The 17,028-nt window shown below is 37.4% G+C and overlaps 1 protein-coding gene across 1 annotated transcript in view; it reads left to right on the top strand.

Moving 5' to 3' along the window:
• The window catches only part of PIK3C2G (phosphatidylinositol-4-phosphate 3-kinase catalytic subunit type 2 gamma), a 208,370-nt gene that overhangs the window by 79,114 nt on the left and 112,228 nt on the right, over window positions 1–17,028 (top strand). Inside the window, exons 17-18 of the mRNA XM_057428016.1 lie at window positions 8,832–8,925; window positions 10,102–10,196. Of these exons, the coding sequence (XP_057283999.1) occupies window positions 8,832–8,925; window positions 10,102–10,196 (189 nt within the window). The remainder of the gene's footprint in view (window positions 1–8,831; window positions 8,926–10,101; window positions 10,197–17,028) is intronic.

Here is a 17,028-nt window from a genome sequence, read left to right as displayed (position 1 = left end):
AGTGTGAGGTGTCCCTGCCCATGGCAGGGGGATTGGAACTAGATGATCTTGAGGTCCTTTCCAACTCTAACTATTCTATGATTCTATGATGTGCTACTAATGCTAATATTTTGTATATGTATAGGACAACTGTTCTTACAATTTTGTGTCAGGTTATCTTGCTATTCAAATTATAAAAAATGAAAGCCTGAATGTATTCATTAACCCAAATAGCAGAATGTTTTCTCTAACCTTGTTTTTCTGGCACATCTAAAGTACATTTGCAGCCCTGTGAGATATTATGGCTAGGAATCAGGAAATCATGCTAGAATCTGTAAGCAGTCACTGAAGAAGGTATGTAATTTTCCAGCTTTGTGCATGGCTGCAAACATTCTGAAGAGAGAATTTTTTGATGTAGACAGTGGAGGTGAAGACATAACCTCGTGGTAGGCTTAATTTTTTCCTCGAAACTTCCTGCTAACTTCTCTGTCACAGCAGGTGCACAGGAATGGACATGCCTTTAAAGCCGTGTGCCAAACCAGAGGATTTTGAGATCAGACATTAATGTCAAAGGGGTTTTGTACTACCTCACTTAATCCCCTGTATGGAATAGGCAGAGTAGATGAAAATATGACTCCTCCTACCTCTCCTTGACCAGAGAAGATACTCTTTTGCTTATAGCATCCCTCAGCCTTTGGTTCTCACAGTATTATTGTTGATTTTTCATGTTATGAAGCAGAATAGCTATTGAGTTTCAGTAGTTAGGATATGTACCGATATATGTGAAACTCACTTTCTAATAATTACAATAAAGTGTGATAGCTTGAAGCCAGATTTTGTTATTACACCTTTGAAAACCAAATTGATTTAGAATTTTTGAATCAGATTGTCATTGTCTTAATAGAAGCAGAATTTAAACTGTTCCCTGAGCATCTACAATGGAATGCCCAATAGAATATTTATCAAGCAGACACAGCTGGGGTATATCTTGCCTGTTTGCATCTTACTTGGTGTAAAAGGCTGTAGTTGTATATCAGTGGGGACAGCAACACAGGCTTATGCTAAGAAATAAGATAGAACAAAGCAGCGGTCTATAATTAATGTGATGTACAGAACACAGTACTGATAAAGCTTTAACACTGCTTTGTAGTAACGTACATGAAATTTAGTGATAACTTCTGTGGGGATGTATGCACATGTTCATTTAAGCACCAAAATGTAATTATTTCCTTCTTCCCCCCCCTGCCTTTAACCATTTCTAGCTTTATTGGCAATAAATATGAAGTTACTATAGCAGACAGCTATAGCAGGACAACTAACAATGGACAGCTATGTAGGATATGGCATGCTTTCTATACATAAACGTACAATCTAATCAAAAGGCTAAGCCTCTAAATAATCAAATTTTCTTTTTTTCTTCTTTAGTTTTAATGTAACAGGGAGCAAACTTTGTGTCTTGGGTGGGAAGAACCCACTAAATCATACAGGTTTCAAATGCAAAACTGCTTTCTGTTAATTTCTTCCTACTCTTGTTCTCTCATAGGGTATGGTTCACCATATGGTCTCCATGACATCTTACTGCTAGTTGTTTTAGTCATGACTTCTTATAGAAAATCTATGTAAGCATTACTTAAAAGTATTTTCTGTGAGTAAATTCTACAGATTGAGCTTGCCATCAGTCAGCCAAGGCAATACCTAATGTATCTGACCATAAACTTTGCAATGTGTGGGGACGGGGTGCGTTTGCGTCTTATGAGGAATGAAAATATTGCTCTTTTTTACCTGAAATTTTGAAAATCCAGTGTCCCTTTTACTGACAGTATTTGTTATCTTTCTGTACTTTATTTTAGTCCTTGCCATTTTCTAATCATCATACACTCACACAGTGTTTGCTTTAGAAGCCGTCAAAGGAATGAAAACAATCACCAACAGAAAGCTAATAAGCCCTGCTAATGTGTGCTAAAACTAAAGGAATTCCTTAATCATTTTCTATAAGTTTCTTCTCTCTTCCAGTCTAATTAGTTTTAAAATAGTTAAATGGCCAACCAAAACTTACCTGTCTATTCTTTTAAACAGTTCGTAGAATTGTAGAATGGTTTGGATTGGAAGGGATCTTAACAATCATCTAGTTCCAACCGTCTTGCTATGGGCAGAGATACCTTCCACTAGAGTGAGTTGTTCAAAGGTCCATCCAGCCTGGCCTTGAACGCTTCCAGGGATGGGACATCCACAGCTTCTCGGGGCAACCTATTCCTGTGTCTCACCATCTTCACAGTAATAACTAATAATAATAACTAACTTCCTAGTAACTACTCTAAATCTACTCTCTTTCATTTTAAAGCTATTACCCGTTGTCCTGTAACTGCTTGCTCTTATGAAAAGTACCTGTCCAGATTTCTTGTAGGCCTGGTAGAACTTCATGAGGTTTGCACAGACCCACCTCTTAAGCCTGTAAAGGTCCCTCTGGGTGGCATCCCTTTCCTCCAGCACATCAACTGCACCACATACTTTGGTGTCATCAGCGAACTTGCTAAAGGGTGTGCTCAATCCCACTGTCCATGTCACCAACAAAGATGTTAAACAGCACCAGTCCCAATACTGACTCCTGGTGAGCACCGCTCATCACTTTTTTCCACTTGGACATCGAGCCATTGACCACAACTCTGTGAAAGCAAACATCCATCCAATTCCTTATCCACTGAGTGGTCTCTCTGTGAAATCCATGCCTCTCCAGTGTAGAGGCAATGATGTTGTGTAGGACAGTGTCAAATGCTTTGCACAAGTCCAGGTAGATGATATTAGTCGCTCTTTCTTTATCCACCAACGCTGTCATCCTGTCGCAGAATGCCACCAAATTTCTGAGGCATGATTTGCCTTAGTGAAGCCATGTTGGCTGTCACCAATCACCTCCTTATTGTCCACGTGCTGTAGCGTAGTTGCCAGGTGGATTTCCTCCATGATCTTACCAGGCACCAAGGTGAGACTGACTGGCCTGTAGTTCCCCAGATCTTTCTTTTTCCCTTTGTAAAAATGGGGACTTTTTTCCAGTCAGCGGGAGCTTCATCAGGCTGCCATGACTTCTCAAATTTGGTAGGTAATGGCTTGGCAACTACATCCACTAGCTCTCTTAAGACCCCCAGAAGTATCTCATGCCCTTCCCCTTCTCTGGCTTTCTTTCTTGGACCAGTTGCACCCATCAATGATTTGAGCCTTTACTAAATCGAGAGTGGGTTTGTTTTTTTTGTTGGTTTTTTTTTTTAGATGATAGTATCTTCATACCGGAAGGTTTACTAGCTCAAACTCCCTTGTTTCTGCCAGTCTTAATAGCATGCATTTTGTGGGACTAGAGTCTTTTTTTTTGAAAATGCAACAGAACTTAAAATGTAAAGGGAATTGCAGAAATTTGTGGTATGTTATAAGCCTCTAACTTAAAAGACGGGTCATGAAAAGCCATGCTGTTCTCTACAGAGATCCTCATATGTGAGAAAATATAGTGAGCTGTACAGTTCCATTTACCTGACAAATATTTTCCAGCCTGAGGTTGAGATAGTGCAATAAAATCAGGACAATAAAGCTGTTAAAAATGAAATGCACATCTATTTCTCATTTACAATCAAGTCACCACTGGCAGATGCTAAAGTCTCAGGAGAATTTCACTAATCCACAAGATGCCTCAACAGCACTTAGTTTTCTGTTTGAATCTGATTTAGCTGAAAAGTACATCTAGACAAATAGCTCCCTACTGGCTACCTATATGAAAAGAATTAAAGTTGTTGCTACCTCTAAAGCATATTGTAATCTATGCTCATCCAGCTCAAAACTGAATTTACAGAAACCATCTTAAAGTTTCAAGGCAGACCTAACAATCTACTAAGGGGAAATTTGAAGTCATGCATAGTGTGACCTATTGCTAAGAACTGGACTCTGCAGCTATTGTTTGCATATTGTTTATTTTTCAGTAGTGTCCCTGAGTGTGTAAACCTGGAAAAAACTTGTAAGAAGCCATGGTCTTTGTTGTGGAGTACTCATTACCTGAAGAGAGAACAAATAAAATTGGCCAAAAGGAGAAAGCTACAGTATATTACAATGCAGACAAGCAAGTAAATGAGGGTAGCTGTAGCTCTATTTACTTATTTATTGACCAGTAGGTTTGGGTTTTTTTCAAGGAAAAAAAAAAATACAGCTGGAAGTAAGTGGAAACTTGGATGAAAGCTCCCATAAAGAGTGAAACATATAAGCATTGTTAAAGGTTTTTGGCTTAAGTTGCTTTTTTTCCTAGCTAAATTATCAGATATTTTGGTAGCAACCATAAAACAGCTAGGGAAGAGGAGTGCCTTAATCTCCTGCCTCTCTGAAGCCATTATCAGCAGCCACATGTCAGGAACCTGATAAATCCATGGTTCAAATCCTTTGCAAAATTGATCTGATACAGATGAGCTGTGATACAGATGAGCTCCTCTTTCTTAGAAGAATACCCTTAAAGAGTGGAATATTGAATTTGTTGTAATACAGTCATCTTGCTTCTCTGCTTCTAGAGTTTTCATTATGTGTAAATAGTTACGTATTCATTGTAGCAAGCCCTGGAAATCAGCTGTCCTCTAAAATGAAATGAAAATGTCCACCAAATGGAGGTGTTTTTCTCAAGCCTAAAGTGATTTCTCTTGCATTGAGTCAGAGAGCCAAAAAATCAATTAATTGCATCCTATAATTGCGACTCATTTATGGATTACTAAAATTAGATTTGATACAGTGCTCAGAAGTTTGAGAGATTATTCACAGAAATTAAACCCTCTAGCCCTAATTAATTACCAGACTACAAGATGGTGTCGTTTCCAGGCAAGTGAAGTGTAGGATTTTTTACTCAGATCTGCTTCTAGACCTTACCCTGTTACTGAGTTTTAGCAAATAAACTGATGTATATAAGCATGAATAGCATAAGCATCGTGAAATAAAAATTGAGTTATAAGTATTTGCTGTAGTTCTGGTGTTCCTGATCATGTTAAATGTTTGCTCAAATTCAAATGTAAGGGGTAAACCAAACAAAATATTGTACCTGTGGCCCTTTCCAACGCTGAAATTCAAGACAAGAGTGGATACTGCATCTGGGGCTTAACAAATTGTCAGGTAGTTAAAAGAATGCGTTAACTACCCATTCTTTCACAAATATTCAAAGCTGACCTCAGTAGTTACAAGCTGAAAGAAGCAGTTTAGTAATCATGACCAACAAGTTATCAAACACTCAGTAAATTTGCAGACAGCACCAAGTTGAGAGGGAGTGCTGATCTGCTGGAGGATAAGAAGGCTCTGCAGAGGGGTCTGGACAGGCTGGATCAATGGGCTGTGTCAAATGGTATGAGGCTTAACAAAGCAAAGTGCCAGATCTTGCACTTGGGCCACAACAACCCCATGCAATGCTCCAGGCTTGGGGAAGGGTGGCTGGAAAGCTGCTCACGATACCTGGGGATACTGACTGACAGAGCTGAACATAAGCCAGCTCTTGCCCAGGCAGTCAAGAAGGCCAATGGCATCCCAGCCTCTAACAGCAGGGCCAGGGCAGTGATCATCCCCCTGTACTCGGCACTGGTTAGGCTGCAACTCAAACATTGTGTTTGATTCTGGGCCCCTCACTACAAGAAAGACATTGAGGTACTGGAACGGGTCCAGAAAATGCAGTGGAGCTGGTGAAGGGTCTGGAGCACAAGTGTGATGAGGAGCGGCTGAGAGAACTGGAAGTGTTTAGTCTGGACAAGAGAAGGCTCGGGGACCTTATCTGAAAGGAGGTTGTAGTGAGGTGGGGGTCAGTCTCTTCTCCTGAGTAACAAGTGATAGGACAAGAGTTAATGGCCTCAAACTGCCCCAGGGGAGGTTTAGGTTAGGTATTAGGAAAAATTTCTTCACTGAGGGGTTGCTCAGGCATTGGAGCAGGCTGCCCAGGGAAGTGGTGGAATCACTGTTTCCGGAGGTGTTCAAAAACTGTCTAGATGAGATGCTTAGTGACGTGGTTTAGTGGTGGTCTTGGCAGTCCTAGGGTAATGGTTGGACTTGATCATCTTAAAGATCTTTTCAAACCTAGTTCAGTCTATGATTCTATGAAAATCTCATTCAAGAAGAGTGACAAGAGCCATGTTTCCCAAAGGAAACTAACCTGTAGGTGTTTCATCGCAGTGCCTATGCATTTGAGCTCATCATTATTCTAATCACATCTAGAGATACTTCTGCTAGCTTAGGTGTAGCCCCAGTTTTGACTTAGAGCAAATTAGTTCTAAACCAAATATTAATGGTTGAATTTTCTGGAAAGGTTGGTATCAAAATAATTTTATTGTTCTTTTTTAAGTTGTAAAAATGTAGGCTTTTCATAATAGCATTGCATATATTCAAATGTTGGGTACTAGTAAAGACAAACAGTAACTAAGTAGTATTTTTCTGCTTGACTTGGTGCCTGTATAGGGCATAATTTTCTGTTCAGTAACCTGTTGAACTAGGTGAGAAGGGAAAAGGAAAGACCATATTATCTATACATGCTTGGCACACAAACCTGTAGAGCAATCGCGTAATTAGAAGATAGGATGATATGAAAGGGATTTTTTTCTTTTAGTATGCAGTCCTCCTTCAAATATGTTTTGTTCTAAATAGCCATGTGAATATTCAAGTAACAGTTTCATGTTCCTAATAGGTTGCCTCGAATAAATAAATAAATAATCCTGGCAAGATAGGCTAATTTGGGGCTATCATGATAATTTATTTATAATGTATTCCCTCTATCCCCATCAAGGCCCTCTTAGCATTATACAAACAATTATGAACTGTATTAAAAACATAATCAAATATGCACCACAAGAGACAAACAAAATAATAAAGTTAGACCTGAGCTGCATGGTTAAAAGGGGGTTGCAAAGTGCTAGAGGTAGCAGCTGATTTCAGCACTGAAAGCGAAGCCTTTCAAGCAAGTCCAACTGTTAGCTGTTTTTTTTCCAAATATCCACTTCTTTTGACAGCCTATAGTTAATCTGATGATCAAGTGTGTGTATTGTTCTGCTTCAGCTTGTTTTATTGAACTTAAAAGCTCAAGTTCAGAGCTGCAGGTGCCATTATACGTCTGAGCACTTACCTTTATAATTTCTTCTCTTTCTCTCTTGATAGCAATGAGCAGTCATTGCTGCAAACGTGGTACTCTCTCCCATGTTTCACTTCTGATTTATTTTTCTAGTGGGTATGTTGTTGTCAAGAGGGGCTGGTTGGGAAGCCTGGAAGAGAAAAGTCTGGTTTAGTGTTGAGTTCATAAAGCAGTAATTCTGGTGGCTGCCTTACACCTGCTGCCATACATGATGGTTCTGATTTCAAAGGAGTTTCTCCAACATAAATTGACAGGGTAATCTCTGTCCTTCAGCTGTCATTATTATGTATTCCTAGACTGCCAAATCAGAGAGTTTCAAAAGAGCTTAATAGCCATATCAGTTCAGAGGCAAGGTATTCACTGCTTTTTGTGGGGCAGGTACTTGCCCTCAGAGAACTGGATCAAAGCACAGCAGCTCTTTCAAACATCTAATTGATTGTAGTGCTGTTTGAAGACATTTTTGCCTCTTAGACAGAGATGACCATTCTTACGACTCTGGTAACTGAAAGGTCTGAGTAAACATTTCCAGACTGCTCAGGAGAAGACAGAAAAGATTGGATAAGCTTCAAGTGCTAACACATAGTTAAGGGTGACAGCACATAGCAGGCATACACAGAAGAGCACGTGTTTCTTTCCTTGTGAAAGTGGGACAGTAGCAGAACAGATAACTGTGAACCAATGGAGGCAACTTCTGTGTACATGAAATTCTCCCTTTATCACGATTAATGTCACGAATGCAACACATTTAAAAGGTGGCAATTGTTTTTGTACTTTTGTTTCTGAAAAAGTCCTTAAAAGATTATTTTTCAGAAATGTGTACAAAAACACTGTATACTTTTTGTCTTTTTTCTGAAATGAGAACAAATGTTCTGTTAAGAGTCAGTTTTGATCAGTCAGGTTACATAAAGGTTTCATTCTTTTTCTTATTTAAAGACAATGTTTTGACCAGCTGTATTATCCAGCCTGCTGTCCCTTTTTTAATCGTTGCTGCTACACTGTGTTTTCCTCTTTTATCATTTTTGTGGTTAGAGCTCCATCACAAAATCTATATTAGGCTACAGCTACTCTGGCTTCAACCAGAATTTGTTAAGAATACAGCTTATGCTGAATGCTCAATCATTTTCCCATCAGAAACAGCTTTTTCACTGACTTTTTGTGTTTGTGGGGGAAGGTGTTGATTTTTCACTGAATTTTCCTTTAGGAAAGCTAAAAAGCAAACACGTTTTCCATTTCAAAATCACTTCTGTTTAAAAAATATTTTTTAATGTATTATGATATGAACCAGAAAAGCTGACATTGGAATAAATTATCAAGAATGAACCATTTTTATGTCGGAAATTTCAAGCTTTTATGTTGCTGCTCAAAAAAAAAAGAAGTCCTCAAGTGACTGTTAAAAAGTTCTCATGGCACAGAAATTTTCTATTTCAGGTAAGTATGAGCAGCAAAAAAAGATCCATAATTTGCTTCATATCTCAGAAAATTGTAATACATGATAGCTCAAATTAAAAAAGGTATTTGCAGATCAAGGTTGGTTTTTTTCCCACTGTAACAGTCAATCCAATTAAGTTATCCGCTATGTGTTTCTTGACTCTTGCTACAGTAAAGCAAGTGAATTGATTTTTTTTCTTACTTCATTTTGAGAAAAAAAGCTTGTTTTCTAACATTTTATATCACTGAGAGCTCAGGAGAGTTGCAGTAGTTCAGTAGCTCTTAATGATACCTATTTATTTTGCTCTAGTTTTACAGATAAAGATATTCGCAGAACAGCAGTCCAACAAATAGAAAATATGTCAAATGATGAATTGTTGGAATACCTTCCACAGCTGGTTCAGGTAAGGAAGAAATTGATAGCCAAAGAATTCTTCTGTCTGGATCAATAACTTCATTAAATACTTCTTATTCTTTCTGTTTGATTGACACATTGTAAGAAGAATAAAAAAAAATGTTGGTCAGCTGATGCAATGATTGAATTAACAACAAGGCTGAGATATAGACTTGTTTTTCACTCAAGAGAATGTGAGTGTATTGGCATGTTCATTGAGCTTTTCTGTATACTAAAAGGAGGTATTTTCAAGTAATAAAAACAAAAAAACCCAGTATCTGAACAAGAGAAATATTTCTATGACCACTAAACCAGGGGCTGGTGGTCGCAGGGCTTTGTTGCAGTCAAGGAAGCAAATGGTGTTTCAATAAATCACAGTTTTCTTAATATCACATATAAGTGGAAAATCCTTGTCAACAGAGAGTAACCAGGGAAATTTCGGTATGGAATTGCCTCTTTGTAGATGTACATTGTATTTCAATAGACTTTAATGTTTTACAAGTTATGGGCCCACTGCTTCCAAAGCAATCACCTTGTGGTTGAGTAGTTGTGTTGCAGTTAAGGAGAAACTATTGAAACTTTTATCCTCTTACTTTGTAACACTGTGTGCATGGATTGCTTACTATTTTATGTTCCAGAGTTTCTCAGGGGGTTTTATATATTTTAAAATGTATATTTATATAAATTACACATATATACACATATCTGTGTAGATGTACATGTATCTGTACATAGGTGTATATGTATACATGTGCTAATATATATATGTAATCCACTAATCCATTACTGTGAAGCAGTAGAATCTGTACAGCTTTATAACTTTCACAAACTGGCACACTTATGTGACCTTTCACTTTCCACAGCTTCTGTTTCACAAATAAGTTTATTTGGCAAACCAGGTAATCTGATATAAATTTAAATATAGCATTGATAGTTTTAAGTGGGGGAAGAAAAGCTACGTATTTACAAATATGCTAACACAGCCAGAATCAGGATGATATCTGTCTATCTTACAGGTCAGTGGCAGACACTTGTGCCTGATGTTTCTTTCTCTTTGCATTACTAGGGAGTTCTCTATATATTGGATTACTTCATTCAAACTAAGGACTTTCTGATTAATTTTGTGATAAAGGGGAGACAATAAAGCCAACATACAGGTGATTGTTATTGTTAATTAATCTGCTAGGTGCTCAAGTTTGAGTGGAGTCTTGAAAGCCCTTTAGTGCAACTCCTGCTGAATCGTTCTCTTCAGAGCATCCAAGTGGCCCATCAGCTTTACTGGTAAGATCATTTACCATTACTACCGTAGTAATTTTCTGTTACAGAGAACTTTATCCATGATTCTTTTTGTTTAAAACAAACAGAAAACCTATGCTTTTGCTCCTTTTCATTCCCTTTTCAGTACTGGGTATTGGTAAATTGCATAAAACACCTACGTGTCTCTACCTTCATCCTGCCCCTGTGTGGTGATGCATCACCCTTTAGATGAGTACTATTGACCAAATCTAAGTCTAAGACAAAGAGGAGATCCAGCTGCACCTAGGTTCCATCAGGAGTTTAGAAAGCAAGGAGGTCTATTTTGAACCTCATGATTCAACAGGAGGGTCTCCTTTGCCCTTTGTGCCTTTGATCTCTGTATCAACCATCTTTAGCTCAATTTTACCTCAGTTTTCCTCTGTATGCTTCATCCACCTAGTGAGTAATAGAGTGAACCCTCCATTGAATTCTGTTTAGTCATGCCTTTATAAATCATATTAAAATTGCTCTTGCTAATACCTCCAGTGGTCGTTCTTTGAACGACCATAAACCACTCATTTCATAACACCCTGGCAGGAAGAAGGGGGGAAGTTCCATTCACTTAAGTAAGATATCATTTGTATTTTTTTGCATTTTCTGGTTTGAGCCAAAAATAATCTTCCTCAAACTTTGCAAGTTCCAAGCAGCATTGGCTTACTTATAAAGGATCCTGCTTTTTTGATTTCACTGAACTCTCCTGAAGTTGTCAGACTTCTTATGTGTCAAAGTGTCTCTCAGTCTGACTTGTGATGGTAGAGTTTCCAATAGGTCCTTTTCATGACTGTGAAGATCTACTACTCCTGACAGTAAGTGCTGTTCACCATACTTCTACAATGTAATGACCTCTCTAAATGTATTATTGCATGCAGTGGTTATTCTGGTTTGCCGTGCTGTTATGTCAAGGCTCTCTGAATAGGAATGTGGCTTTCTGCCATCTGAGCAGCTGCCCTATGATGTGAAAATCAAGCTCTTGGTGTTTTGGAGTTTTTTTCCATGTTTAATAATGATGGATGAACTGAGCTTTCATTTACAGTTCAACTGGTTTAGACCCCTTAAAGCAAAAGCTTTCCTCCCTGCACAGGAAAGACAAGAACTTGAAATGTAATTATTTGGTTGATAAAGTGTGAGGTCGAAAAGAGCAGAGGTCATACTTTCATACCTGCATGATCTCTGGAAGTGTTAGTGGGGAGAAAACAGAGTTATTAATGTGTTTCACTGAAATTAGTAGGATAACAATAAAGGAGCGTATCTGTCAAACAAAGAAGAAACACATTTAACAAGTCATTTTGCTGGCAGTGCCTGAAATAGGCCTAAGACGGTTTCTACTATCTTATATTAAACTTAGTTATACTGGATGTAAAATGTCCAGTCTAGAGTTCTTAAATGTGCCCAAAGATTTAGTAGTTTTCCTGTGCAATTAGAAATTATTTTGAGATTTCAGTGGACAGTGGAAATATTTTTTTTCTCTCTTCTTTAACACCTCTCTTCTTCTTGGAACTAAAATGGCTAAGCATCTGTGGTCATCTTCCTCTTTACTTTGCAGCACAGGTCTTTGTAGGTCCCCATTTCTTTCCCTAATTTTGCTCAATCTGTCGGATACTGTAATCTTGTGTAATACAGAGCAGATATTCTATCCTTAATAATAGATGTCCTTATCTGCCACGGTACAGTTTAATGTGGCAAAATATATTTATTTTATATACAGCTTAATATATTGCACAACTATTCATACAAGCATAAAATAGAATACTTCTAACTGTTCACTGTATTCTCTGCCTTTCAGCTGATAGTAGCCCTGTTCATGCTAGGTACCTCTTTTTAGGTTTTTTGTTCAAATATTTCAGTCTAAACTGAAAACTTTAATATGGCACACATCTCTTATAATTTTGCTTTTTTTTTTTTTTCTTAAAATTTCTCTTAAAATTTTGCTTTTTTTTGCTAAAATTTTCTCTTAAAATCTTTGCTTCTATACACCTTTTTTTTTTCCTTTGGTTACTCTGTTCTTCAGTAGAAAACTGTTTTCTGCCTAACATTTCATTTAATGTAATTATTAATATTCCTGTTCCAGTATTATAAAAGACAATTTCTCAAGTCATAAATTCTACTAACAAAATTTAAGAGTAATTTCATAGTTCTTACTGATAAAGCCTTAATTAAGGTTTTCTTTCACAAATTGAATTCCAGTCTTCATAAAAGTTATGGAAAACAGAGGGTTTTTTTCTATTTATTTCTAAATAGATTTTAAAAGAACTTCAATGATCTAATAATGTGGGGAACAGGTGTGCATGTACAATCATGTAAGATTAAGAACTTTTAAGAAACGCAGTTATTCTCATGTGTTACATTTTGTTTCATTACCAAATTAGCAATCAAGAAGCACGGACTGGGACAACCAAACTTTAGTAAAAAGTTCATACTTATTCTTAGTTCTAGTGAATGACATTACTATTCCACTATTAAATGGTACAATATTCTGCACAGTGTGACCGCCCAAAATAAAACATGGAAAGAAGACTCTAATGTAATTCAGAAAAATGGTGATGTGATTTCAGAACCACAGGGGAAAAGTCAACTGATTTTAACTTCCATGTTTTACAACAGTACTGTGAATGCAGAAACTAGTTACCAGAAATGGTGTTGACTGACAACATTAACTTATTTTAATGACAAATATAATAATATCTCTGTGATTTAAAATTTACTCAATTTCCCTGCACATCAGAGATAAGCAGCTACCCAACAATGATATACCAGCTCATCACCTTTTTATTATTAATGTTGGGTGGTAAATTGTCAGCTCCTTTCCATCAAGCAGTGATAAATTTGTCTGAAGATTTTATTTAAAAAATATGGGACAATAATAGGCAAAGGGGGACAGAAAAGATAGAATATTCAGTTTTGGGGTACCTTTTCAGCTGTTGTAAATTAGTATAGCTTTTGTCTGTTCTTTGCTTCCATTTGCTGCAGATTTTTTCCATTAATTATGCTAAGTAGAGTGAAAAGGTAATTATCTTACACCCTCTGTGTGTGGGTGTTTTTTTTTTCTTATCATGTGTAACATTTCCCCTCTCTTGAGGAATTTGGGCCATCTGCTTCCATCAGTGTTTCAGTTCTGCACTGGTACTTTTGAATGCACTCCCCTTCTCAAGGCGACTAAAAATTGCTCATGCATACGCTGCCAGCACAGGATCCTTGTGCCACTTAAAACCCATTTTAGTCTCACTTCAGAAGATTTCCTAATGCCCATGAGGCAGGGGGAACATTGACCCTGCACCACTACCTTTTAGAAATTCTCTCTAATTCTAGTTTTGAACAAGTTTCCCATTCCGTGGAGCTATGGTAAGAAGAGAAGTTATTAAACTGATTCTAGCAAAGCAGAAAAGTTGCTTGCAGGGAAAGAAACCTGCTTGAGCCCCTGTAGGCCCTCCTGTTTGCTTAAAGTCTCTGTTTATCTCCTTGCTACTGCATTTCATACACACGAGGGTTGATTTTTTTTGGTCAGCTTCTGTGCTAGGGTTTTAAGCCATCCCTCTATGTCTGTCTCTGTTAGCCTGCCAATTGGTTTCCCACTTGCTTGAGTGTTTTTGCTAGTTTCATCTCTTTCACAGGTGGCAGCTGCAGCATACAACTGGAACATCTGGCTCGGGCAGCAGCAGGCCAGGAGTGTGTCTCTCAGATGGTAGCCTTCCACAGGAGGATTAGAGTAATAGGGAAAAGTATAGTGTCCTCTAGGATCTGTGGCAGCTGCTTGAAGGTGGTGCTAAGAAAGGTTTAATTGTCCTGGAAGAATGCAGGTGTTTGTAAATTTTGGCGGAGCATGAGAATCTGGTATGCTTAGCTCAAGAAAACAAACCCAAATCTGAGGCGAAGTCCTTGCTGAAGCCAAAATGTCCTTTTGTAGCTTCTCTTCTAAGTCACTAAATCTTTATAGAACTTTACTAGTTTATTGCATTTCTCAACTGTATTTTAACTGACAACCAAGAAAGAAGGGAGTAGTCTCCTATCTTTGCCAGTACACATCTTGTAGGATAAGTAAGAATAGAGATTAAAAAGAAATTGCTAGTGAAACCCAGCACACTGAAAACAATGTGATTAGACTATTGATTTCAAGACTGGAACATAATATTTTAATTTCATTTTCGATATAAAAAAGAACTCTAAGAAGCAAAAAGAACATAAACAATGTGTAAAAGTGTAAAAAGACCCTAGTTAAATTCTCTAGTACTGGGAGCTTTGTCTCTCAACACTATGTTTTCAAAAATTGTTATTGCTTAGTTTCATTCAGCACCCCAACATTGGAGCAGTAGATTATTGTTTCATATTTTCTGAAAGGAATTATATTTTTCAGTGTCAAACTGGTCTGCATTAACCATAATTTAATTGAAGACTTCAAAAGAACAAATAAATAAAGCAGATACTCGTCTGTCAGACACTCCTAATTATCTGAACATTAAACAGGCAGCCATCCTCCAGCTCTTTCTGAAGGACATTATGTTGTCTTTCTCCCACAGTCAGAAGTTATCAAGTCTGTTAATTATTATTGAACTTCCTAAATAACTGTGTAGAGCAGGCTGAAAAGCCCAACCCATTAAAATAACATTAATGTAAATAAAAAAGGTGTCTCTTTTGTTTTGTGTTAATTCAGTCCTTTTACTGATCAGAATCAAAAGATCGTTTAATCATACAGGTAACTGTGAATAGCCACCTTGATCAGTTGTTTTGCTACCCTACATTAGGATTTGAGTCTGGAGTTGCTCAATGTTACAAACGTTCTGATGGTAATGTGTCATTCAACCAAGAGGTGATTATAAATTTCATCTAAATTTAGAGTACTTTATGTGATCATCATTGTGGTTTGGACTGCAGAGAACCTCAACCATAGAGGGGATTCACATTCAGGGATTTTAGTTCTGAAATCATAATCCTTACTTATGAAATGCCAATAATTTGGAGACCTTTTTTTTCTCTAGTTATTTATGTTCATAGTAAATAACACCATTAGAACATTATTTTTGTGAGATAATGACTCAACCATCTACTATGCTTAGTGCTTCATTATTAGCCTTGTGGGACTTGGCTTATTGCCTTGGAAAACAGGCAGATAATTGTTTTGTTTCCCAATATACAGACTTTAAATTTTGTCAGACTCCAGTTTTAGAATAAGATGGTGTCAAATGAGACAAAGAAATTTTTTTGTGAAGAAGCACAAAGAAGTAGCATATCTCTTTGTTGGCTTTGACTTTTATTATTTACAGACTGAGTGGGCAAATGGTACATTTAAATCAACAAATCCATGTCTTACATTTAATTCAAATATTCTAGATTTTAAGAAAAAGTGCTATTTTAGACTTACTTTCTTCTGACTCTAAAGAAAGAGGAGTAAACTGGCTGTGACCGCAGCTGGAGTTGATAAAAGGAGGTACTAGCTGCTGTCAGTGTCTACCTACCCTTGGTCTGTCAATACTGCTCTGTACAAAAGGACTGAGGAGCAAGACCAACTGCTAGACCTTTAGTCTGCCAAAATTTGTAACTGCTGCCTTTCTGTCCTGCACTATTTTCAGCTGCTTTCTCCAAGATAGATCTTGAACACAGTTTGTGAGTAGTTCACTCCAGGAACCACCCCTATAAAAGACAAGATGGGCAAAAGCTCACTAGCCTTGACATACTGTGTCCTAGAACACAGCTCTACGCATACTTGGATGCTCATGTGAGCCATCTGAGGTAGATGATGCTGACCTTCAGTCTCTTTTAGTATCTCTACTATTCATGCACCATAACATAACTTCACAGCACTTCTGACGCTATGGGCTCAAATGCACACATGGAGAATTGTATCTCATTGGTCATGACCACAGGGTGTAGTCCACAGAGCATGAGGAAGAGCCAAGGTCCAGTGATGGACAGTGAAGATTCATTCTGAGGGCTGCAAATGCACTACATCTATGCCGTTTGGCTCCAGGTCCAGCAAGTGCTCCATGAGTCTCTTATTTAGTTGTGTAAGTGCACCCTAAAGCACAGGCTGACTATGACTAGGATAATTGAAAGGCCTGGATTGCATGCTAGAAATAATACACTCAGGCAAAGCTACAGGCAAATTTGCAGGCATATTTGAAATATCTGTAAAGTTGTTGTCTATACTGTTCCATGTACAAAGAAGAGAAGTCTGAATCCATACCTCTTTGCAGTTTATGGGACTTTTTCTGTTGGCTTTAGTGCCCTTTTAATGAGGCATTTATTCTCTGGGACTAAGAGTGTGATATGTTTTGCTAGAACTAACTTCACTTATTTAATTTAAACGGCTTTGCACTTAACATTTGTTTACCAAAGAGCAAAGATGTTGCAGATGCTATGATTTTGCTTTCTAAATTTAAATATTCTGACTAAAATAATAAACATAATTGCAAACGCTACTGGGAAAGGTTAACAACCTGAACACAGCATTTTAAGGTTTTAAATATAAAGAGGGAGTTAGTTTTCCCACCCTTCTAAAAAAATACCACTTTAAAAAAAAGAAATCCATGTAACCACTAACAAAGCAATCAAAGCTATGCCTTTTTGTAATTTAGTGGATATGATATAATCTGGTGAATCCTTGACAAAGGGCATAAACAACAGATGTGTCTGATTTTAATTATTTTAATGATTCTTAGGAGAATGAATGTGTTCTTGAATATTTAGAAATCTAGGAATGCTGTGTGTTTTTTCAAATTGGGTACAAGCATGAAAAGAAAGAGGTAAGGCACCACTGTGATCATATATTGGGGTAAGAATAGAGTGAAGCATGACAGGTCACATCATTGATTGTATTTGTTCAGAA

Source organism: Pezoporus wallicus, unplaced genomic scaffold, assembly GCF_028554395.1.
Source record: "Pezoporus wallicus isolate ANWC-B61680 ecotype Strahan unplaced genomic scaffold, APGP_CSIRO_Pwel_v1 contig_2908, whole genome shotgun sequence".
Lineage (NCBI taxonomy): Eukaryota > Metazoa > Chordata > Aves > Psittaciformes > Psittacidae > Pezoporus > Pezoporus wallicus.
Note: the sequence above shows the minus strand (reverse complement) of the source record. Positions and strands in the feature narration are given on the sequence as shown.